Genomic DNA, 25,294 nt, shown 5'->3' with positions numbered 1-25,294 from the left:
TGGCAACTTCAAGAAGCCCGTTGTGGGAACCGAAGTGATTTCGGCTACTCTGACCGGCTTCTCTGACCTGGTTTAAAACAGCTGACCCCCACCGGGGCCTCCCCTGCCCCATCCAGCCAGGACAAGGGGTTTGTTATCCCCAATCCAGAATCCTCTAACCCACCTAATACCCTTGAGGGGGAGGAACCCTTTGTTGGCTTAGCATCCTCCTTCTTCCCCGTGATCCTCTGGAGGTTCTGTCAACTGAGGACAAGAGGCCTGAACTAGCCTCCGGGCTCTCCAAGCCTATGCTTGGGCCATCAGATCAGCTCTGCCACTTCCCCTTTTCACTGGGTCCTCGACCCGATGGATCCGTCAACTTTAACAGCATGTCCCCTCATCCCCTCAAGGGCGCATCAGGACATCGCTGACCTTCGGCGTGGCAGAATCCTCGGCCGTCGCCACTTTACCATTCATTCAGTTAAGTTCGCCAGTAGTGCCCTAACCTCTCTTGTCACAGCCCCCGCCTCCCTGGCTCAAACACCGACAGGCGGATGTCAAACTCCGTCTTGGCTACTGCTCCCATCAAGGGAGACAAATCACCGGCTCGGCTCCGGAACCCCCGCTAGTGGAGTCCCGAAGCAAAAATCCTTCCCTCTCTTGTGGAGGCCAGAGCACAGAGCCCCCAGCCATGTCAGAGAGGGTCCGCCGACCCTTCTACCAGCCTCTCTCCCCTCCCAGGTACTGATCCCCCCCCCTCCTCTCGGCCATCCCACAGGATCAAGCCGATTTGGGCGACAGGATCAGAAGGGGCGGTACCCATAAGATACCCCTCAGGGGATCAAGCTGTAGTCTCTTCCGACGCCTTGACTCGGAAACGCACACCCCTTATACAGGCTCCAACCCGTCCCACCCTCATCGAGGACGGCGCCTTGCTCCCACCTCTTGGGGCCCCCACTCCCTCAGGTGGATGGAGAACGATCCTAGACCTAAAACGACCTAATCTTTCCTGCCCCCGCAGGCTTAAGATGTACACCTTGCAGTCCTCCCCATTGGGTACCAGGCAAGGGGACCGGCTCTCTCTTATGGTTCTTCCAGAAACGTTTCTACCTATCCCCTTCCGGGCTCTCCCTCCCAAATTCCGCGGGTTTTGTTTCAACCTTTACCACTCTCATTAGGCGGACCAACCTTTGAGTTGAACCTCCCAAGGTTCTCGCAGCTCTAGCGGTTCCCCTCAGGAACCTCCCCGTTCATATCCACCTTTACATCGGGGACTCCTCATCCTGCCCCTCCTCAGACGTCCAGCAGAGAGGGACCCCAGAGCTCTCTCTCTGCCCCCCCAAGACCATGGGCCCCTCATAACCTGACGAGCACCAACTGTCGCCATCTAACCGGATAAACCAACTCGAGCCCGTAATTCATTTGGTTAAAAGGGGAAAAATAGTTCTCTCCTCGGAGAGATTCCTAGCATACAAGGACCCGTCAAACCTATCCGGCGCTCAAAAGGCAACACTAGTAGAATTGTCTAAATTATTGGGTAGGCTGGTCTCAAGCATTTCTATTGTTTCCTGGGCCCGTTTTCTCGCCAGAATCCTTCAGTGGTTTCTGCTCTCTTCGAATGCCTGGTAGAAGTATCCAAAATCCACGCTCAGGGTCCCTCCAAGGGGCCTTACCCCTCTCCTCCGGCAATACAACCCCGCAATCAACAAGGGCCACTCCTGCAGGGAGCCCCAACGCTCCTCCCTCACCACAGTCGCCTGTCTGCCCGACTGGGGCACTCTATCCACTCGTTCGAAGGGCGCCGCGGGTATAGTGGTATCATGCAAGATCCCCTCTCTCGGCACGGGGCAGATTGTCGGAGACAGAACGGGTATGCAATATAAAATTGGGTGGAACTCCTCGTCATACTCCGGGCCCCGCGCAGCTTCCACCTTCAGGTATGCGGGCGCCGCGTCCTCCTCACCATCAGTGTCACCGCCAAAGCCACGTCTCAGACAAGGGAGCACCCAGACCTCTCGGTTAATGAGAGAAGCCAAGCGTCTCTGCCACGGGGCGGAGTGCAATCTCCTCCTTGAAGCAGAGCCATCTCAGGAGTGTCAATCACCAAAGTGGATTGGTTGGACAGGGCCATGGTCGACCAATCCGAACGGCGTCTCTCCCGTCTCTGTTCTAGGGGCGATCACATTCTTCGGCCTGCCAGTCGAGGATCTCTTTACATCCCCTTCAACACACACCCCTGATTTCCCTCAAGGTTCCCCTCCCATGGGGCCTAGGATTATGACGCCCTACGTTGTCCCCGGCTCCCAGGGGCCCCCTGCATCCCCACTAGCACTAGTTTCCCAGAGTCATACAGGAGCTGATCCCGAGAATGCAGAACTGTTTCCGGTGGCTCTCCCCTGCCCCAGGCGCCCTTGGTTGGCGGTCCTCCACAACCTATCAGTAGCTCCTCTCTGGAAAATCCCCCCGCGGGGGGGATCTCCCCCTCTCACGGGCCCCTCGGCACCGGATCCCCTGGCTCTAGCTAGCCTCTAGAGCTTGAGCAGAACCGTTAAAAACGAACAATCAAACAAGCAATCAAAAAAAAAAAGAGAACGAGAAGTTCCCTGACCAGATTATTGACCCCATCTTGGTTTCCAGACGATCCTCAACCATCCAAACCCATGAGATCACCCGAAATAACTCTGCAAGCGGTGTCACCTATCCCAGGTCAGCCCTTGTAATAAGGCATCCCTCAGACAACCCACTAACTTGTGTCCTCCAACTTTTCCTCATACCCTGCCTGGGACCTTGTTAGGGTCCTTTTGTCCCTCACTGAGGACCTCTTGAGCCTCTCAGGGAATTCTCCCTCCAGCTCTTAACTTCAGGGTTCCATTCCTGGTGGCCAGTGCTCGGCTCGTCGAATATTGGAGATTGCAGCATCATCGGTAAGAAAGGACCTCTGCATCTCCCTCGTCGTCCGGGTGGTTCTCCGGCCCGACTCTGCCTTATTGCCCAAGGTCAACCCAGCCTTTCGCAAGGCAAGGGATCTCATTCTCCCAAACCTCTGCCCAACCCTCGTGCGAGAGATACCTGTAACGTGCCCCTCGCATCTACCTTACGCGCTCCCAGCCCTTCATGAGGTCTGAATCCCTTTTCCTCCTTTCAACCCAAGTCTTTGGACCACAAAGTGTTCCCTCCAACCCTCGGCCCTGGATCAGAGCTACTATCTCCAGATCTCGCTTGTCACAAGTTTGCCAGTATTAGTGAAACTGCAGCGCATCCCATCAGAGAGGCAGATACACCGGTAACTTGGGTCACTCAGGCCCCTATCACTGATAATTGCCGGGCCTCCACCCGGACTCCTCCGTCTTCCTTCATTAGGCATTCCGAGATCGACATATTGTCTCAGCTAAGGTCTCGTTTGGCAGACGTGTCCTGTGGCGGGTCCTCAAGGACCCAGAGAGGCTCCTGAAACAGACGGGGTCCCTCCCGTAGGACAGCCAAGCTTTGGTATGTCCCACTCTCTGGATGATCCGAGCAGCTCAAAGGAGAATGGGCGTTGGTTCTTACCTGACACGCCATTTCTCTTCGAGCTGCGAGGATCATCCAGCCCCACCCTTATCCTTCCCGTCTGGTGGGGTCTTGTTTCGGCCAATGAATCATTAAGTCTAGTAAGATGAGAGTACGGTTTTCTCTTCCCTCTCGACTTCGCATAAACTGGGGAACGCCTGGATGGAGCCACGTGATGGAGGGAGGGGCGTTCCTCAATAATTAAACTCAGCCTACAATCAACACGGACTGAAGCACCTCCCACTCTCTGGATGATCCTCGCAGCTCGAAGAGAAATGGCGTGTCAGGTAAGAACCAACGCCTATTCTGGGTCAAAGACAATCATCACTAACATCTGATTTGAATCTGGAAACAGACTGGGAACCTGAGGATGATAATTTAAAAGCAGGTAAAATGAGGAGAAACTCTACAGTATCTGCAATTATTTTTATCTGGAGTTAAGCACAGGTAGTCCTCTACTTATGATCACAATTGAGGCCAATATTTCTGTTGTTAAGTGAATTTTGCCCCATTTTACGACCTTTCTTGCTGCAGATGTTAAGTGAATCACTGCAGTGGATAAGCTAGTAACTGGTTATTAAGTGAATCTGGCTTCGCCATTGACCTTGCTTGTCAGAAAGTTGCAAAAGGAGATCACATGACCCTGGGACACAACAGCCATAATATGAAGCAGTTGCCAAGCAGCTGAATTTTGATGACATCATCACGGGGATTCTGGAAATGGTGTAACTGAAAAATGCTCGTAAGTCGCTTCTTTCTTTGAACGCTCACTAAGCAAACTCTTATAAGTCGAGGGCTACCTGTATAAATAGTCCTTGACTTATGACCACAAATAACCCCAACATTTTCTGTTGCTAAGTGAGACATTTATGAAGTGAATTTGCTCCATTTTGTGATCTTTCTTGCCACAGTTTTTAAGTGAATCTCTAAGTTAGTGACACCGTTGTTAAGTGTATCTGGCCTCCACATTGACTTTGCTTGTCAGAAGGTCATCATAAATATGAGTCAATTGCCTAGTATCCAAATTTTGATCACATGTCCATGGGGGTGCTGCAACGGTTGTAACCGTGAAAAAACAGACACAGCTCACTTTTTGAAGTGTCATTGTAACCTTAAACAGTCACTAAACAAACTGTTGTAAGTTGAAGACTACCTGTAGAAATATAAAACCAGGTATAGTATGAAAAATGCAGGTACAAAAGTTCCCCGTTCTTTAAAGGTGCATTTAAGGGCAGGCATGAGAATGAGAGGCTTCTGGGAGTCAAACTGCTATCTTTCCTCTCCATAAAAATCCACTAGAACCCTCTCTTCCAAAATGGCCCAAATTTCAGCACCCTAATCTAAGGATACAGAGATCTTGAATGGGCTGAAATTGTGGTAGGATAATTGCATGAAGCTTTTGGACTGCCCCTTTGGTCTATATGTAATCCATTTTATGGCTGTAATTCATAAGAAACTAAGATAATACACCCATTCTATATCCAAAGGTCAGCCAAATTTGCTGCTTGGATGGTGTTTTAGCAATATTTGAAAGGTCTTGGTTGACCTATTTTCTCTAAGCAGGACAATATGAAAAAAAAAACCTGTAAGCAGCTACTTCATCTTCGTCTTCTACATAATTACTGGTTTTTAAAACAAGGAAACAAAACAAGTTATTATGGATTCAGTTCCTATAAGCCAACGTCACTGGCCATACTTACTGGGACTAATAAGATGTTTTCGGTGAGAGCTGATATCCAAAATATGTGGAAGGCACCACATTATCTTCCTTAGAGACGGGTATGTACATAAACTGGAGATAATGAGTACAGGACTGTTGATTTAACCTTGCATGTTATTGTCAACAAGTAGCATGCTTCTGAAATGCTCAAAAACTGACCATAAGCGAAGGCAACCATCCAAATGTTTCATCCCCAGATTGCAATAACCAAAATGCATCCTAATTTATTGTTATATACTGCTCAATTCCCAACAGCTGTGAGAGGCTTACATCAAACAACAAAATGAAAAACAGAACCATGCTGATGAAATCATAAAATATTCCCTAAATGCAACCCAACTGGAATACATTAATTCTCGTTGTCCTCAAATGATTTCCTGAAGCGTCATATCTTGAAAGCTCTTCAGAAGCGCCAAGAAATAGGGTAGTTTGGATATCAAGAGAAACTGTTTCATGGAAGAGGTGCTATCACAAGAAGGCTCTGCTATGGGGCCCCAGTCAATGGCACTCCTTTGGAGAAGAGATCTCAGCAGATCTCAGCTCTTATTGGAACAGGCATACTCATCCCAGAGCAGGTAGTTTCAAAGATATCCAGGCCCTGAGGCAAGTATGGTTTTCATGATGACAACTGGCATCTGAGTTGTATCTAGAAGTGGACTGACAGTTAATACAATCTCTTATGGTGTTACGTAGGTTAATCCAGGCATACTTCTAGCTATCTGGATTGCTGCATGCTACATATATCAAAGGTTTCAGATGATTTTCAAGAGCTGCCCCATTTAGACAAATCTGAACGAGAACACTGCATTCTTATTTTTCTTTACCTATCAAATTGTGAAGCAACTCAACTCTGCTGACTCTGAGTGACTTAAAAATAAAAAGAAAATAATGCATATAAAAAAGATACAAGCGACCAGAAAAACAGTATACCAACTATAATTTACAAATTAGTTACATCTCAAGTCATAAGCTGAGTTTCTCTATCATAAAAAATGTATTTGCATTTTTTAGCATTTCTATACTCATCAAACGAGCAGTACTGAAAAACTCAGTATTTAATCTATAATTTGCTCTTAGCAATTCTATTATTAAGGACAGGCTTTCTTGCCTGGATTCAAGAATCCTATAATTTATTAATTACTAAATTAAACAGCCAAGCACTTTACAATCATCACTGTTGAAGCACTTCCAAGGAATAGTAGCTTTCACAATGTTTTCTCTCACTTCCTCGCTGTTCCACTCCTGGAAATCCCTAACTCCAAGAATTTAAATTTTACAGCCTTTAATTAAGGCTATAATGTATTTTTACAGGAGGTGTGATAGCAACTCTATAATTAAAGATAGAGTTCATTGTTTCTTTCCTCATTCTAAAACAAACATCTAGACATTTAGGAGTTTTTACAACCCAAGTTTATTGCACGGGACTCATATCAGATTGTCAATCAATTCTGCCAATTACTTTTATGATTACAATTTAATTTTTAAAGTCAACACTTGACATTTCTTTTCCCCCTCATTTTTCAGAGTTAACATAAAATATTAATGCATCAAAAACATAACTGCCAGTGCTGTGCACTGGGACATAATAGGAAGAGGAGCTGGTAAATGCCTTGAGTCAGCTTATCCCAGCCTGGAGATTTCCTGAGGTTTTGAACTTCAATTCCCCAAATTGCAAGTCAGAGATGCTTGACACCACTGTGGAAGGTTGCTTGAACCAACTGCCTTGCACAAAAGAGCAAAAGCAATAGCAAGCCCCAGTATCTCCATTTGTTGCTGTTTCTACTAGTTAGGTTGCCTGATAAAGAAGAACAAGAAAACAATTTCCTCAGGAGGTAATGCTAATTTCATCTCTCTTTGCTCTTACTTGCGATGTCCAGATTTGTGAGAAATGTGTCTAGATTTATTTCTGACAATGTTTCAGCAGTTCTAAGTTATCTCAGTGATGGACCACTTGTAGAACATGAGAGTCTTCTAATCATGATCTTTAGAGGTTAGAAATGAATAACCTAAAGTAGGCTCCCACAACTTGATAAATTAAAAATAATTGTAGGCCCCAAAGGAATACCTGGTGTAGCCTTCCCTAAAGTAAGGGAGTTAGTTAAAGATCTGTTCTCTATGTGAGGAAGGAAGTGAGTTACTATTATTCACACAATGAAAAATCATGGCCTTAGTCAACACCCTAATTTTATTTTTCTGTTGCGGCATTTCTCTTGCATTCTCAGAAAACAGCACCAAACATTTAGCAATACCTTAAATTAGCAAAATTATAAAGCAGAGCTGTCTCCCAACAATAAGATCTAACCATCCTGAACAGCATCATTTATACTGCCTGCTTACATAGTGGGAGAGTATCATATGGTTTTGGGAGGGTGGGCAAGTTGTTTCACAGAATATGGGCTGCCATTGAGAATTACTGACTTCTGTTGCTGCTTACCAAAGCTCATTTTACTCCAGAGATTAGATAAATGATGCCTTCCAAAACCAAATAACACTTGTAATAATAACGGAGAAGACTTTAATTGACCCAATATCTATGAAATAAACTTTGCAAAACATGGTTTTCTCAAGGAATTCCTGATTTGTTTTGCCAATGTTTTTATCCATCAGAGAATGAAGGAAAGGCACAAGCAAATCATTTATCCTTAACTTAATATAGTCCACCAGAAAAGTTAATAAAATGGAAGTAGTATAAAAAATGAACTAGGAAAAAGTGACCACGTAACGCTGAAGAAAAGATCAGTGAAGTCAAATGTGAATTTTAGACTTCAAAAGATGTTAATATTCTCAGAGCAATAAATAGGACACCACCAATAGAGGCAGGAAAAACTAATGAGTAAAGGAGCTCAAGCTGAGTTACAGCACCTAAAACTTGAAAAAACTAAAAGCATGATTGCCAACAACCTAGTGAGGAAAAAAAATAAAAGTAGGAAAACAAATTCACACATAGAGCATAAAAAGAGGGTTACAATAGAAATGTGTACATGCGCATTTGTGCATTCATGCATGTAAATACATATCTCCAGAATTCTAGACAGAACATCAGCAGTTTAAACTCACAGTGGTGCAGAATGACAAGAAAAAAAAGGCTTCTTCAGATATGTATAAAAGATGAAAAGAAGCTATATACCAGCTGCTCAAGTGCAAAAAAAATTATAACAGCAAGTTTAATTCCCGTTTCATCTCAGTCATCTCCAATAATATATACAGTTGTGAAGAACAGAATAAAACAAAGAAAAAATTGAAGCTTGGAACTGACAGAAACATGCAGTCAGGGAAAAATTAATTACTTTGAACAAGTTTAAATCTCCAAGGCCACATGTGCTGTCCCAGCCAGTCTATGGGAATTGGATAGTTACTTAGGAATTATGAGCGGTCCCCTTAAGGGAATGCATCATGGTAAATGTAGTTAAAGTTATCCTGGGAAATGTAGTTCATGTCAAGTGGCCTCATCTGTTATCCCAATTGGTCACTAATTTAACCCTCCATGGGTTGGGGGGAGTTTTCCTCACTTTTGCCTGAACTTTCTAACTCATGGCAGCTGCTTTCTATCGCTATGAGATGGGTTAGGAGATAACCATCTTTTACTACAAGGCATGCATCTGCACAGCTTAAAAATCCACTACTGTGCAGAATATAGAAAACCACATAAACTGCATCCTACTATCTTGAAGATACTATCTAATGGTCTGAGTAAACGATCATCTCTTAGAAATCTTGGAGAACAGATTAAATGCCAGATGACTAGAGGAAGACAAACCATATCTTTCATCTTCTAAAAGAGGAAAGAAATAAATCCTTCAACATTACAGAATACTCAGCCTGAAGTTAATATTTAGAAACACTCTGCAGCAGATTATACAGTAATCAGACAGTGAAAAAAATGCCAAGATTTCCAGAAAATAGCATGTATTTGTCAAGAACAAATCTTGCCAGACTAACCTGATCTTGGACAACATTTAATAGATTGTAGAAATGATATGTATATAATATATCTTTCTATAACTCATGGACAAAATTATTTGTGACATTGCATTTGTTAAATTGATGTGGGCTGGAGAACATGACAATTCAGTAGCATATCACATACAGATATAGGGGATGGCCAGGCGGAGCCCAAGAGGGCAGGTCACATGCAACGTCAGTCTGGAGTCCCCACGCGCCACCCAAAAATCTGTTGACTTTTATCTAGCACCAATTTGGCCTGACTGTTAGTCGATCAGATTCTTATATATATGTTGCATGGAATTAACTTGCAGTGCTTCTGAACTCTACCCTGGTTCCTGGTTTCTTATGCCTGACAGCAGGCTCAAAAATTATACTTATCAATAGAGTGCTCCTTGTAGATCTTCATCAAACTGAAGGGAGGTATCCAATGAGGTGTAACAAACCTTAGACCTGGCCAGTACTCTTCAACACTTCAATTTACAATGAAGGAAAGGTAAAATATATCTAATTTATACATGACATAAAACAGTGATTTTGACAGATTAGATTATAGGCTGAAGGTAACAAAATGAAATGTAAGTGTCCAAAAAATATTTCAATGCTCCCCTTCTCTGGATGTATGCAACTGAAAGGGAGACAATGGCTTGGCAGGCATCTTTTAATTTTCAGATAAATAACAAAAATGCATACAAAATAAAAAAATAACAAGTTCTTAAAATCAAGCAAAAAATGCACAGAAAAAAAACAAAATATAAATTATATGTCATTACAGTAAATTCTATATTTCTAATGCAAACATTTTGCAAGTATGTATAGATATCTGTATATGTGTGTGTATTCATTTCTAGTACAATTATATATTATCATATATGTATTTTTGTATTCTGCAACTTTTGTTTTTTTTTCTTTTACTTATTATTTAAAAAAGCAGTTAAAGATGTATGCTTTAATTTTCACTCCTAAAGCAGACAGTTGGGCTCAAGGGTGAAGAATTGAAATTTCTATGATTCTAAAGCCAAGAACTCTATCTCAAATTTTTAGAAAGGCCAAACTATTTTTCAGGGGCCTGTTTCAGAACTGTGAACAATGTATTTCCATCTCAGCTAGTTATAATAACCTTAAAATTAAATATGTGTCTTCAAGTTTCCTCTTTCTTTTCCTCTTGTATTGAGTATTGGAAGTCTTGTGTCCAGTGGTTCATGCTTATTAATCTACAAAGCTGCTTTGAAGAGCTTTTCAAGTTGAATAGCAGAATAAATACAAATGCCTGTTAAATTATGTTGGCTTCATCTACACTTTTTGTCTTTCAGAATAAACATCAGCTCTCCTATGGGATCAAGCCAAATGCTCACTTGGATCAGAATTCTTTACCACACATAGTATATGAGAAGCTCATAAAGAAGAACAAGAGGACAATAGATCTCCTCAGCAGCTGGTATTTCAAATATGCTGCCTGTGGTTCAGGAAGTCATTTAGCTGGTGGAGGTAAAGAGCAACTGGGGCTAGAATCACGTCCTTCTAGAGTTCCACTGGCCTGAAGTGGGGAGAGAAATATTATCATTCGTGCTGGATGTTTGAACTGACAATTCACACACACTACACTGAACACGACAAGATCTTTATGTGGTCCAAAATTACGTAACTTGTTCATTTCTGCTTTAAAATAAAATTTTAAGCTTTCCATTAAAAAGACAAAAGAATTGCAGCATGGGAGAATCAGCCTGAGAGAAAAAGGGCTGGACATCTTCTCCAGGCTGAGTCAGTCCACTAAAGTTGGAGAAAAGTCCTTACAGATGTTCACCCCATTCATTTGTGTGAGAGCAAGGACCCTTTCAAACTACAGGCAGTGTAACAATTCGACAAAAAGCTCTTTTTGATTAGTTGCATTTGCAAGTGAAGGCTTACATTTAACGACTGAGATGCAATGATTAGTTCACAAATACACACCCTATGCAGTCCTGGAATAGATGAGATAACTGACCTTTCCAAGAGGGCAACTCCCAGTTCTTCAGGGCCTCTAGGGGTGAACTGCACTGTCTTTTAAAGCGCCATGCACAAAAACTGAAGTCTGACATAAAAAGTGCAAAATCTGGCATTCGGATAGCATAAAAGTGGACAGGGCTTTCTTCTTCCCTTTTAAGTGAAGATGGAGGCAAAAAAATGGAGAGGAGTAGGACAAATTTGGAAGGGCTCATGCCACATTAAAGCTATGCATGTTGAAGACAAATGCATTTTTCTCCTTCAGAACGAAAGTTGAGAATGATGGTAGCTGCACCTTTGGAGAAAACTAAACGGTAACTTTGAAGGAGAAATTGGCTGTCAAAAGGCATAAATTGGCTGTTCTCCCTTAAGTTATTAAAAAGGTTCTTCCTCCCACATAATTAGAATAGATCTTAAAAACATAGGTATTACCAAAACTAATTAATAAGATGATGAATTATTAAAAATATGCATGTGTTATTTGGCAAAGAAAAAAGCTGAATTAAGTATGAGCGAAGTGATAAAACCATTAATAAAACCAGATTCCACATTCAAGTATATATAACTGTCGATCGCACTGCAATGCAAGCAAACAGTTGAGTTCATAAGGACTCCGAGAAACCAATTAAGATTTCAGTATTTATAATGGATCACCCTTGCATTTGCTAAATTTGTAATGTTGAATTATTGGCAAATTTTACACAACAAAAGCAATTGTCTTTGTGAAGAATGTTTTCCAATGTGTTAATACCTTCATGCTGTGAAAATGTACTTGAATAAAATACTACAAAGAGAAAATTCAAATTGGGCTGCCAAGGAGACATTTGAAAGTATTTATAGCTATAGTGCACAATCTAAGATTCATTAGCTAAGAGCACACGTTACATTAAGCCATATTGTAATTTTTATTTAGAATAATTTCATTTAGTTAGAAATGTTGTATGAACTTGCTATTGTCGTATGTGCAAACTTGCTATTGTGGGATGTAAATCATGATTTATGACTTAACATATATGAATTTGGCCAGGGTCTTATTCACCAAAAAAACAGTATAAAGGAAAATACCAACCTAGTAATTCAGTAATATGCATAAGAAGGTAGTTTCCTCCTCTCTTCACCCGAATGACCCCGACAGAATTACAATATTGCTAAAAACATCTTAATCCCCCCATGAAAATGATTCTATGCTAAGGCAATTCTTGAGAATGGATTTAAAAGCAGCGTCAAATCAAGAACCACGTTGGTAGTTTTATCATCTTGGCAATCTCAGTTAGCTTCACAGTTCCCTTCTGAATTAATTTCTACACTATACTGTACGGTAGCTGCCATGCAAGGATTGCAGTAATGCAATTGAGAGCTTGCCAAAGCATGTATAACAGGCTATATCAGTCTAGTTATCCCTACTCTGAAATATACTGATATTCTGTTGCTGCTAGTATATCAAGTTGATAAAAATACAGTCTTAGTCACCAAGGCTTCATGTCTCCTATGTCAGTGATGGATACAGAAGTACTTCTAAACAAGATTCCAGGTCTTTCAAGGTAAGTATAGTTTTTCAACAATACTACTTAGCTGGATCATTTCATATTTTTCTTCATTTTTTTTGGCTGTTTGCAATCCTAATGCCTTGGATATCCATTGCTTCATTTAATGAAAAGGACAGATAAATTTCATCCTCCTATTGATGACTACTCAGCACAATCCCACTAGTTTCATGCAGATATCAAATAGCATGGAAAATAATGAATTTTGAGGCATTCTATGACACAACTACCATGATGCAAAGTTATCATCTTCTACCACCCTCCTAAGGAAGCAGTAAATTAAATAAAGCTGTGCTCTTCACTACCCATTCCAACAACTGATCCAGATTCTAGAGGAATACCTTGACAGAGGTAGCTACTAAAGCTACTAACAGGTCCAAGAGAATCAACAAACTTGTACTTCTCATGAAATACATCTCCCACAGAGGCCAGGACTTTTGTTTCAAATACCAAAGTTTGAGTAAAATAACCCTAAATAATTTTACTTACTTTTAAAATCCCACTATACAAATAAAAGTACAAAATCAATAGGAGTAAAGTCCTTATTCTTTTGAATATTCTCCGATTGTAAAGATCTTGAGCCAGTTTGGTCTAGTGGCTAAGGCATCAGGCTAGAAGCCAGGAGACTATAAACTCTAGTCCAGCCTTAGCTGAGTGACTTGGGCCAATCACTTTCTCTCAATCCATGATGTCAGGTTCCGGTGACAAGCTGGACAGTCAATTTTGTTGCAACCAATAGATCAATACTTAGTTGATCTGAAAAAAAGAGGACCCTGCATTTATTGGGGAGAAGCATAAGAATTTCAGATCTTCAGGTGCTATATGATTCAATAGAGAGAAAAATGTTTCAAATATATATCTCTTCCAATAATAAATCCTCTAATGCCATACATTCTTTAGACTGAAGATAACATTTTATATTTATTTTTCTCCAAAGCTTTTTTTGTACCATCATTCTTTGTTTAAAATGTAACATTGCTTTGTAAATAATTCCACATACCACCAAGCTTGCATAGTTGTCAGCTTCTTTTTGCTTCTTTTGATTAGCTTAGTAAAAAAGGTTGGTACGCTTCTTTTTCATACTGGCCATGAAGAAAAAAGAAGAGTTTTGCTGAAGACAATATTAAAATACTAGATACTAGCTGTGTAAGAAAATTTAAAAAGGGATGGGAGAGATACCAAGGGAGTGTTCTAAAAAATGGAAGTTGTAGAGGAAAATATAACTAACACAAGTGTGTTTTGTACTCCAGAGTGTAGCCAAAAGAAGAAAAAAACAACAACCAACCTGCTTATATAAGCAAGAAGAAATGTTGATTCAAAGGCATTTTTTTCTGTTTTGGATCTGACTCTAGTTCTGCTTTTTGTTCAGGGTTTTTGTTCTGAGTAATTAATTATACTGTATGCTTTCTAGTATTACCAGCTTGTTTTTCTATGAAATGAATGTTAGGTATTTTGCAACCGGCTGCAGGTACCACAACAGGTATTTTGTAAAGTAGCATTATCCCATGGCATCACTTTGTGATGGCTCTCAATTGTTTCTCAAAACTCCAAAGTTGTTGATTGGGCCCAAAAGATTGGAGTCTTGTGGATTAGCCTGGAGACTGTTGGATGGGCACTTCTTAGAAAGAACAAATAACAAAAGACAGAAAGAAGAGTTTGTTCTCAATTTACAACAGTTCACTTAGTGACCGTTCAAAGTTATGATGACACTGAAAAAGGAACTTATGACCATTTTTTCACACTTATGACTGTTGCAGCATCCTCATGGTTATGTGATTTACATTCAGATGCTTGACAACTGACTCACATTTATGACAGTTGCAGTGTCCCAGAGCCATGTAATCCCCTTTTGTGACCTTCTGACAAGCAAAGTCAATGGGGAAACCAGATTCACTTAATAATTGTGTACAAATTTAACAACTGTGGTGATTCACTTAACCAGCATGGCAAGAAATTCTGTAAAATGGAGCAAAACTCACTTAACAAATGTTACTTAGCAACATAAATTGTGGGCTCCATTGTGGTTATAAGTTGACGTGTATAAGGTTAGATGGGATTTAGTCCATTTTTTAAAATCCCAAGAGTTTCTAAAGAAGGGGTTGATTCATATGATCAAAAAAAAAAAAAAAAATCACACAGATTCATAGTTTCCTGGCATTCCCCCCTCTCACTTCTTCCTTTGTGCCCATTTCTGAATACAAAGTTTTTAATGCCTTTAACAAGAATAGAGCTCAATGAAACAATGAAGTCATGTTAATGTAATCCCCCTCATCTTTTAAATGAGATAGCTTGATCCTCAACATTCCCTCCCACCCAATAGCACTGTTAAAAGGAACCAAGGACAATTTCTGCTTTTCAACTTCACAGTCAGCAGAATTTTCTGTTTATAATCATAGTACATCCTTACAGCTTTCTGTTCTTTAGTTCCTAATTTCTGAAATATTTATTTTTGCCACATAACTTTCTGTACTAAAATACCGTATCTCACAGTTTTTTTTAAGATTGTTGAGTTTTGTTTCTAGTCAGAGTTGTGTTCGTCACTACAAATGTCTCAACCTAATCTACTTACACCTACCATGCATATTACTTTGAATGAGAGCTGGCAGGCGGAGAGGAGAAAAGAATGGAGGAATACAAGCATGTTTGAGAAAGATGGCATTTCTCCAACTGCCTTTCCCAGCAATATTTTCTTTTAACACGCTCGGATCCAGTGGATTTTTAATATTTTAAAAATAACTTCTAAAAACCTCAGGATGAAATCCCCTTTTCACTTTAGTCATAAATATGAACCACTTGCCAAGCATCTGAATTTTGATGACATGATCATGGGGATATTGCAAACTTCGTAACTGTGAAAAATGGTCATAAGTCACTATTTTCAGTGCTGTTGTAACTTTGAACCGTCACTAAATGAACTGTTGTAAGTTGAGGACTACCTGTATAGTGTATGCCAGCTCATGGAGTGTGATAGTGTGTGATAGCTAACTAAAATACAATAGGTTTTTAATAGTCCTCTGCCTCTGAATATTATTTATACTTCATCCTGGTGGTGCAGTGGTTAGAGTGCTGTATTGCAGGCCACTTCTCTGATGACCGGCTGCCTGCAATTTGGCAGTTCAAATCCAACCAGGCTCAAGGTTGACTCAGCCTTCCATCCTTCCGAGGTGGGTAAAATGAGGACCCAGATTGTTGGGGGCAATATGCTGACTTTGTAAAACCACTTAGAGAGGGCTGTAAAGCACTATAAAGCGGTATATACGTCTAAGTGCTATTGCTATCCATCCATCAATCACTGAATCACACCTGATGTGTTAATGTGTGGTCACAGGTAAAACCATTGGCTTTATCAAGCTTTAAAATTGAAGTAAGTTTCTCTGTCATGAGATAATTACTTTAATATTCACTCCTTACATTCTGGACAAGATGTGAAGAAAATGAAGAACTAGAAACAATAAATACGAGAAGTACCAGGCACTGAAAAAAAGGGGGAGGGGCAGACAGAAAGCTACATTGCAATTTAGTGGATCTAAAACAGCAGCCAATAATAGTATTTAACTGAAGTATCACTTTTATCCAGAAAGTAGGGAACCTAGAATTTAGGAAATCTCCCCTAATAAAGAAGAGTAAAGGGGGGAAAATATAAGGAGACAAGAATCCTGCACAGTGCCCTCCAGCTTTCTTAATTTTGGGTTGTCAATGACAAAGGAAAATAGTGCTGGAGAATTCCTCCTCCCTCAAGGAATGTGTATGTATACCTGTACTGTAAGGGCCAGGTGCGTGACTTTTTTTTCTGCTAGAAGCCTTAAGCCAAAAAAACCCCCAGCAGAAACCAATACATGTATTTAACTCTCTCTTTCCAGCAGAAAAAACAAAGAATAATAATAAAAGGAAGCAAATGCTACAGTAGGAAGAGAAGCTCTGCTTAAACATTACAAAAAGAGTTAGATTCACCAGGTAAACAGTCTTTTCCAAGCAGCAGTAAATAATCGTCTTAATCTTCAAAGGCATTCAAGCTTTGCAGTAAGATGTCACCATTTATTTGCAATTCACAAGTTGCTTCACTTTCAATGGGTTTTTTATTTGGTATGTTCTTAGCAAATGTAAGTGGCTTAGCTGACCCTTCCCCTCACAGAAAATTATTTGGAGAAAAATCTGGATGCATTTAATCAAAGGCATATGAACGATCTTGAAAGACAAATGCCAAGGTTTTGCAACAACATAGATGAATTAAAGTCAGTTGACAGTTGATTTCTTGCAGAGCAACACATTAAGCATGGCTTGTTTGATTGCAATATGTCAAACAAATTAGAAACCCACCTAAGTACGTTTTGTAGGCAAGCAAAGTATTCAAAGATTACTTGTTAATTTCTAGTTTGTTTCCCTTCTTTTGTTTAGGTGCTCTTAACCTGAAATTCTGGAATTCCTCAGGATCTTTGGCAGAATATTAAAAAACAAAACAAAATAAGCCAGAAAATTGCAGAGAGATTAGATTCTGTGCATATAATACCAAGTCAACAATTTAATCAAAGTATGATTACTTCCCTAAAAAGGTAATAGTTTATTCACTGTCCAATTGTATAAAAATGAGATTGCTACACTGCAATTTAGTACAAACATGAACCCAGTCAAGAAAATTGAAATATATCAAATATCATCTGAATATTCTCTCCATTAATTGTCAACATTGATATAAGTAGTCAGATAAGGACCAAATAGTATTTGGCAATGTTGGATCTTGGAATTATAGTTCTATAAACAGTGCTAAATTCTGGTCAAACGCCTTCCTTCTTTCTACACTTAAGACATTCAGGTAAGCTTAATATTTATGCTCCCCAAGATTCATTAACAGGCAGAGCTTTGAATTAGATATATATTTAAAAATATAGTAAAAGAGCTTACAAGCAAAGGAACTCTAACAATATCTAAACTTAAATCTAGGTCAAAACTGTTCTAGCAGCAAAAAACAAGAAGTCATCAGACTCAAAGAGAAATGAACAAACCAATTATAAACATCTGGCCATCCATTGCCCATATTTAAGCAAAATAACTGATTATTTTTTAAAAAAATCTTCCTCAGGAGTGCTTACTATTCAAATAAACGGAGATATACCTCTCTTACCTGTTACCACCAGAAAATTATTCAATGCTGAAAATCAAGAGAAGATTCTATCAAAACTGCTGAGGACTATAATATGAAATATGAAAGACATACTTACATATGTATCATTCTATTCCTTTTTGGGATAAGCAATATGCATAGCACAGAAAAGGAATAATAAATAAACTTGTATGTCACTTGTATGTTAACTATCAATGACTCTGGGCTAAATACTAAATCTAAGAAATCAAAGGCACAATATTTTTAAAAAATAGTTAAAAATAATTTAGTACACTTTTCATTGTACCTCAACATTTCTGTATTAGCAAAGTACTTTTTTCTTTCACAATGTTCACACGCTGCTTCATTTATGGCTCCCTGTCCTTTCTGAGGATTTCATCCTGTTCATCCAGCATAATGCTCTCAACTCCCATTCTGTTTGCATTTATTTAGCATCCATTCATTCTGAAATATAAATCATGTTTTACCACAGACACATAAGCATCTCATCCCTATGGCATTTAGCTTTAATATTTCTCTGGACATATCCAATGCTCATGTATTACATGTCTCGATATGAAGAAGAGCAGAAATAAACTAGGATGTTTTCTCCAATTTTGCCCATTTCTTGTACTCTTTCCACAAGAAGCCTGACAAACACCTTCTCAGGCATACTTAAGAAACTAACCCCACTGTAATTATTGCATTCATTCTTGTTGCCTTTCAATTTGTACAGGGAACAATAATGGCATTCTTCAACAGATTCAATGTTCTCACACATTGAACAAATTTCATGGCTACCCTACAGGAAAATCCTATCTACTTTTCCATCCTACTTTTAGTATTTCTTCAGTTAAACCACCTGCACCTGTAGCTTTACCATTTTCATAGCATTTATGACTGCTGTTAATAATATCTTCAGGGCATTTGTTTCAATTCTTTTAAAAATATCACTAACATTCCAAAATAGATCTCTACAACACTCCTCCCAACATTCCTTCACTTCAATTTCATCTAAAATTCTATATTGATCTTTATTCATGTTTCCACTCATTTTGCAAGACTCCCTGCTTATCCAGTCCATTTTTTGTTTCCATCAAAATAAGTATTTCCAATCAAAATCAACATTTTTCCATCAAACAATTTTGTTTCTATTAAAATCGGAGTGTAATCTTAGCTATTCCTTGCTTTGACTATATTCTTTGAAACTATGTTTCATCTCTATATTAACCAACTTATTTTATTCACCTTTTCTACAGCAATAATTATTTGGCTTTTTTATCACTCCATGAAGTATCCTTTTATATATTTCCAATTAAATAATTCAACACAATCTGTGACACTATTACATAATTCTTTTCACCTTTTCCAGGCATTTTCCACATTCCCTTTTTTTTTTCATTTTGAGATTAATCTAGTTTCTTAAAAATTTGCCATATTACCTTCTCTTTCTGTAGTCCTTCTATTTTCACATTTTTCCGTGTCCATTTTCCCAACATCCACTTTTGACGCTACTAAGAAATAATATGCCTCATATTCAGAAAAACTCATGCTTTTATATTGTATAGCTTGCTCACTAATTCTCTAATTTTTCATGATTAAACTATCAAATCAATTGCTCATTTGGATTTATATTCATTCCTTTGTCATGTGCACATATTAATAGACCTGTGTTTAAGCCATATACTTGAAAGAGATAATCCTTTTTCTAAGGATTATATTTATAGATATTTATCAATATTCATTCTCATTAATTTTTGGTCTTCATAAAGTTCAATCACATTCCCTTACTATTCTCACCTTATTATCAACCATCTATTCATCTCCCCTAACATTTGCTCAAAATATTGGTTGTTTTTTCCCAAAAAATCTTCTCTATTTTTTCTATTACACTATTCACCTGAGCATAACAAACATATGAAAAGTTAACCTAGGTTATCTATCAATACTTACTTTCTAGCATATATTTTAGTTTTTTCATTTATCATTAAATGTACATCTTGACTTTTCATAAATTCATCAACTCCACTCAAAAGCAGATCATCTTAATTAATAATCCTTTTCTTACTTTCATAGACTCAGAACACACCTTTTTTCTTTCATTTCATTCATTAAGTTATGCTTTTCAAATATTACCTTAGCTTTGAAGTGGTCACAAAAATATAGTTTTTACACATTTATCATAATATATAGTATAGCCCAATGCATTTTTCTAATACCTGTTAATAGTTGTATTTTTGCTTTTGTAAATGTGTGGTACTTTTACCATAAGAATTTGGTGTACTTTTGATTCTGGAAAAGTGTACTATGAAATGCAGAAATATGCTAAAATGTGAACAATAATTGTGCTATAGCTTACACACTGGTTAGAGATATACAAATTGAATCACTTTATGTTAAAGTGAAAATTGAACAAACTTATCCTCATTCCTACAAACAATATATACTGCTTTCTATACTAAGCTAAAAAAATAATTTGAAATTTCAGCACTTGTGTTAGGAATATGAGTCACCTAACAGCTATTTGGGTTAGAAATATATAAACCAGGATAGACATTTTAATACTGTCTCTTTAAGAGCATGCTAAAAACTGCAATTGGGTGTGGTTACTCAAACTGCCATAAAATGGAGCCAGAAACCTGGGTTGTTTTGGTCTTAGTCTCAGAAGAGAGTGTGAGTAAGTCTCTGTTTCCTTCTGTTGGAAAGTATTACTGTTCCTCCATTTTTCCTAATTGACTGCTATTACTGGATTTGATGTAAGTCTGATACTGGTTTTTTTGACACTGGGCTTTGTTATTGAATTATCCCTGGATTGAAAAAAACTGACTGATCTACCTGTGAATGATTTTGGATTGCTTATCTTGAACTTTGCTTAAACTGTCTGGAAGTAAAAACTTACATTTACTGTACAGTGTATCTGTGTACTGTGTGTGTATTATTCAAACACTACTCTCTATACGTCTCCCTGTATGCGCTCATTCTCCTAATGGGGAATTACCTCAACAACTTGCTCAACTATCTTTTTATAAAAGAACTTTAGAGTAATATTTTGGAACCTTCACTAGTAATAATCATTAAATATTATTCTATATCCAATGATCTTTTTGAGTAGCTATGTATCATATGAGCCACAGACAAAAAATTGAATTTAATTAGGTCCTCATTTTGAAAGGATACTAACATAACCCATACATTCCTAACGATGCATAGAACACAATTATCCTAACAATTCAACATTTCTCCAACTGATGTGTTGCAGTTTTCAGCTTTATACACTAATATCTGAATTGTCAGAGATTTTTTAAAAAAATAAAAAACACAGATTAATACAGGAATAGGGCTAATGAAAGAAGACACAGAAAACTCACATAGATCACAAAGGACCAGCTCCATCCATCCATTATTCTGCACCATTCCATAATAATAAGAAAATGCCCATGTTAAACAAAAGACTCAGGGAAGTCTCCAAACTACGCAGATGAAGGATTGGATAGCAAGATTCTGGGAAATTACAGCACTATATAATGCCAGACTGGATTAATAGTGTCACATACTTTGTGGACAACCTCAAAACAATTGACCCTTCCCCACAAGTTCCTTTCATTCATGTTCCCAAATTTTTATTAGTCTACATACTTATGTATTCCACAATATAAAAAGGGTTTCTGACGACATCTCTTTCCTCTCCAGTTTCATTCTCAATATAACCCTTTCCTCTTCTGAATTCCTCTGCAAAAGTTTAAGCAATGATTCCAATCCTGAGCTTTTAGAGAGGAGGAAATGGGGAAGCTAAAGAAGAAGTGGAAGGATATGCTTTCATGTTATGCAAGGATGGATGAAGATGTTTTCCTCCAATGGTGTGTGGATCACCTCAACAGGCTACTTAATATTGGCTTTGTCTTGGACTGCAGAAAAGATTGTCTTCCCTGAAAAAAATATGACACCCCCTACTCTTTCTTGGTCTTCTTTTCTCCTGTTTCTAAGGAACCTGAAGTGCTCCAATATATCAGTACTTCAAACATCACAGTTTGTGTTAATTCAAGCACTGGAATAGCACCTGATAAAACAAAACAAACAAATATAATTTGATCACAAAAGATTGGACAAAAAGGCCCCCAAAAGCAAGAAAAGACTCATTTACCCACCACAATAAAAAGGAATCTGTTCTCACGTACAATTCAAAGCAACGTATCATTGTATCTTTCAACAAGAAGAAGAAAGAGAACACATTGTAAGAGGTCAGATGCTTAGGCACCAGCTTAGTGGTAAACAACGTCTTCAATCTTCTGCAAAAGCAGACCCAGTTCTCAAGCTTGGCTTTCTTCTCTGGTAACACCTAGGTTTCCTATAATCCCAATATATTTGGAGGATAACAGTTTAGAGAAGTCTCCTATAGTTCCAAAAACAAATATTGGGACAAAACAGTAAGCAAGTAAGCATGCAGATTTATGTTGTGACACATGTTTACCTGCCAAACAGCTAACTGCTGTAGAAACAGGAACAGCTATTTCATCAAGTATAGACCACTGCAAACTGTTCACTGAAACTACAGCAATGAGGCTCAAACATGCACTTTCCAGATCCATTAATGAAAGCATAAATTATAAAGACCAAATATCATTCAAATATTTATAAAGTACATTCATGTAAATAAATTGCCTGTCCAAAACTGAGCTAAATTAATCTACATGAAGGACCTCACATCCTTCCCAGAAGCTTAAGAAGTTGAAGGAAGCTGTAGCGTGTTGAATAACAAAACTTTAGATGGATATCTTCTTGGGGGTTTTTTCTACTTTTCATGACTTTAATTCTCTTAACAAAGACAGTAACAAAGCATACAACACATTAATTTTAAAAAAGTATTTCCTTTGTATAAAGGGAAACTACGAAACAGGACACACTGACTGAAAAGCAAGTCAAGAGTATAACAATTCACACTGCTATTACAAGCAGGATTCCAAGTCATGATTTCTTTTGCTTAGAGACAGTTGCCATCAGTTGCCATGGAATGACACAGAGCCCATGGATACACAAACCCTTTCAGAAGCAGCTTGCCTTAGTAGCTTACCCTCTTCTGCATTTACATGAGCACTTGTTTACCCACTTAGTCCTTTCTCGCTCATTTCTGTCTCATAATAAAATTAGTTGGTTATTGTTATTATTGTTGTTATTATTCACTTGTTTCCTCCAAAAATGTATCTAGTTAATAGCAAACAATATGGAAGAAGAAAAATTCTTTTTATCATTAATGGTAGCAGACTTGTATATACCAATCCAAGAGAAACACAGGATTCTACTTTTCTAACAGGTTTATAAAAGGCTACTTCCTATATAGTCAGATACACCTTATCCAGTTTGCGACTCTCTTACAACGAATATAGTACAGCTATGGACAGCTCAAACAGACTTGTAGCTATGTTAATCATCCAAATGAATCCCCAATGTGCACACAGCTGATCTTAGAACAGCCACAACAGTTGCTGTCTTTCAAGTAAATGGCCAAGCAACCTGACAGGAACTCCAAATACCCTAGTTTCCTAATGCAGACTTAGGTGTGTCTAAAGCGTTTTTATGTTTAAACACATGCTCATTCATTCTGCTGAAACATTGGAGAAAGAACTTATAGATGTCATGTTTTCTCTTTCAGACAAACTGAGCAACCAAAATGTTTATGAAAATATTTTCTCTTGTAAGAAACAATTTTATTGACATCAGGGCCTTCTTCATACCAATAAGGAAGCACAAGGAGGTGGGATATCCAATACAAAAATAGAATATGCTGCGCAAAATTAACTATTTGAACACATGAGTATTATGCAGTAATATCACCTCCTCCACTTCCAATCTACATAATTTACACCAATATTTATTAGCAGCATGTGTTCCTTGGGCAAGAATGTCTAATTCTGTAGTCTCACATAAAAGTTAGGAAAAGCCAATTTAAAGCAGATGATTAGGGAATCATAAGGGGAAAAAATGGAATGGAATTAAGGATCAATACTGAATATAAGAGAACTTTTCAAAATGCCTCTCTATTCCAGTCAAGGTTTTGAAATATTACTTGAAACGTTATTGTCTGCTACCAGATTTTTTGGGCAGCTGCTCTGACAAAGTGTTGAGAATTATAAGCCAACATCCAATGGAGTATCACAAAGTCTAACTGCTGATCCACACTATTGTTTTGTCTTTAGAATAATTCTGGGTCATATACCACCACTTTAGAGTCAGGATTTTCTCACATTCATTGGAATCCGAGGCAGGAATCCATGAAGTCTCTTCAAGACAAAACAACTGATTGAAAACACCCAAACTATTTACTTCTCACATTGAGTTCCCACATGGTGGTCTTCCCAGATATGTTCAACTACATTTGCATAGGAGGGGGAGTCTAACATGTATAAAAGATACTAAGCTTTGGAGAAGGCTGGAACACACCAGGGTGCTGTCTTCCTCGAGAGAGACCCAACCCTACCCAAACTTCCTGAAGAACCCCAAAAGATCAGAATGAAGCTTCAGCTTTCCATTGGGCAAGTACAACGTGCACGTTCTTTTTCCAGTGATGTGTGGTGCGCGCGCGCGCGCGTGTGTGTGTCTGTGTGCGTGTGTGTGTTTTTAAAGGAAAAGCCCTGGAAGCGTGCCCCCTGAGTTCACATCTAAAGTCCACCCCACCCAGTCCACATCTGCTGCATCCATGCTTCCCACCTATCCCACGAAGATCCGAGATGATGCTCTCCTCATTTCCCCTCCACCCGCTTTCCAACACCCCGTTATGTCAGCGCCGCACCGCGCCACGCCTCCATAGCATGTTCATCTCCCCCAAACCGTGAAGCCCGCCACGGCCCGGCTTCTCCTCTGCATCCGTCCCCTTCCCGGACCCCGCACCGCACATCCCTTCCTTCCAGATGCGAGGACCCCCCCGCGGATCCCGCCCATCTTACCTGGGCACGCAGCTGGGCGCTGAGCGATCGATTTCCCAGGTGGCGAAGAGGTTCATGGGCACCGGGACCGGCCCGAGCCCCCCAGAGACCCCCGATGCCGCCGCGCAAGTGCCCATCGGGGGGAAAGCATTACTGGCCGCCCCCCCGGGCCCTGACCCGGACCCCAGCGAGCCCGCTGTCGTCGTCGTCGCCGCCGCCGCCGCCATCGCGCCGCTACCCTGGAACCTAAACTGGGTGCGGTGGGAGGGAAGGTGGGGGGCGGCCGGGACCCTCGGCCCAGCCCCGATCCCCTCCTTACAGCACGAATGGGGCGGAGCCTCTAACGAAGCAGCCAATCGGGAACGACGGAGCCAAACCTTGCCGCGCCGGTAGGCCAATCAGCGTGGAGGGGAGAAACTGTTTCCACAGCATCAGCCAATTCCGACGCGAGGGGCAGGCTTTGAAAAAGGGGAAGGCTTGACGAGGCGTGGCCTGGGGAAAGAAGAGTTTAAATAAGGGAGGGGAAACAGACTTTAAGGATTGGAAAGAACTTGAGTGACAC

General features: G+C 39.5%; 1 protein-coding gene across 4 annotated transcripts in view; it reads right to left on the bottom strand.

Moving 5' to 3' along the window:
- Nucleotides 1–25,060, bottom strand: part of LOC113433351 (phosphofurin acidic cluster sorting protein 2-like) — a 154,907-nt gene extending 129,847 nt beyond the window's left edge. For 2 of the 4 annotated variants that reach the window (XM_026695896.2, XM_087931906.1), the window contains exon 1: nucleotides 24,754–25,053. In XM_026695896.2, coding sequence (XP_026551681.1) covers nucleotides 24,754–24,959 — 206 coding nt within the window. In that variant the 5' untranslated portion in view covers nucleotides 24,960–25,053. Of the gene's footprint in view, nucleotides 1–24,753 lie in introns of all 4 variants that reach the window. The other 2 variants (XM_026695898.2, XM_087931919.1) reach the window with 2 other exon arrangements.
- Between the last annotated feature and the right edge of the window lie 234 nt (nucleotides 25,061–25,294).

Source organism: Pseudonaja textilis, chromosome 1, assembly GCF_049901715.1.
Source record: "Pseudonaja textilis isolate UNSWEBS1 chromosome 1, rPseTex1.2, whole genome shotgun sequence".
NCBI classification, from domain to species: domain Eukaryota; kingdom Metazoa; phylum Chordata; class Lepidosauria; order Squamata; family Elapidae; genus Pseudonaja; species Pseudonaja textilis.
Note: the sequence above shows the minus strand (reverse complement) of the source record. Positions and strands in the feature narration are given on the sequence as shown.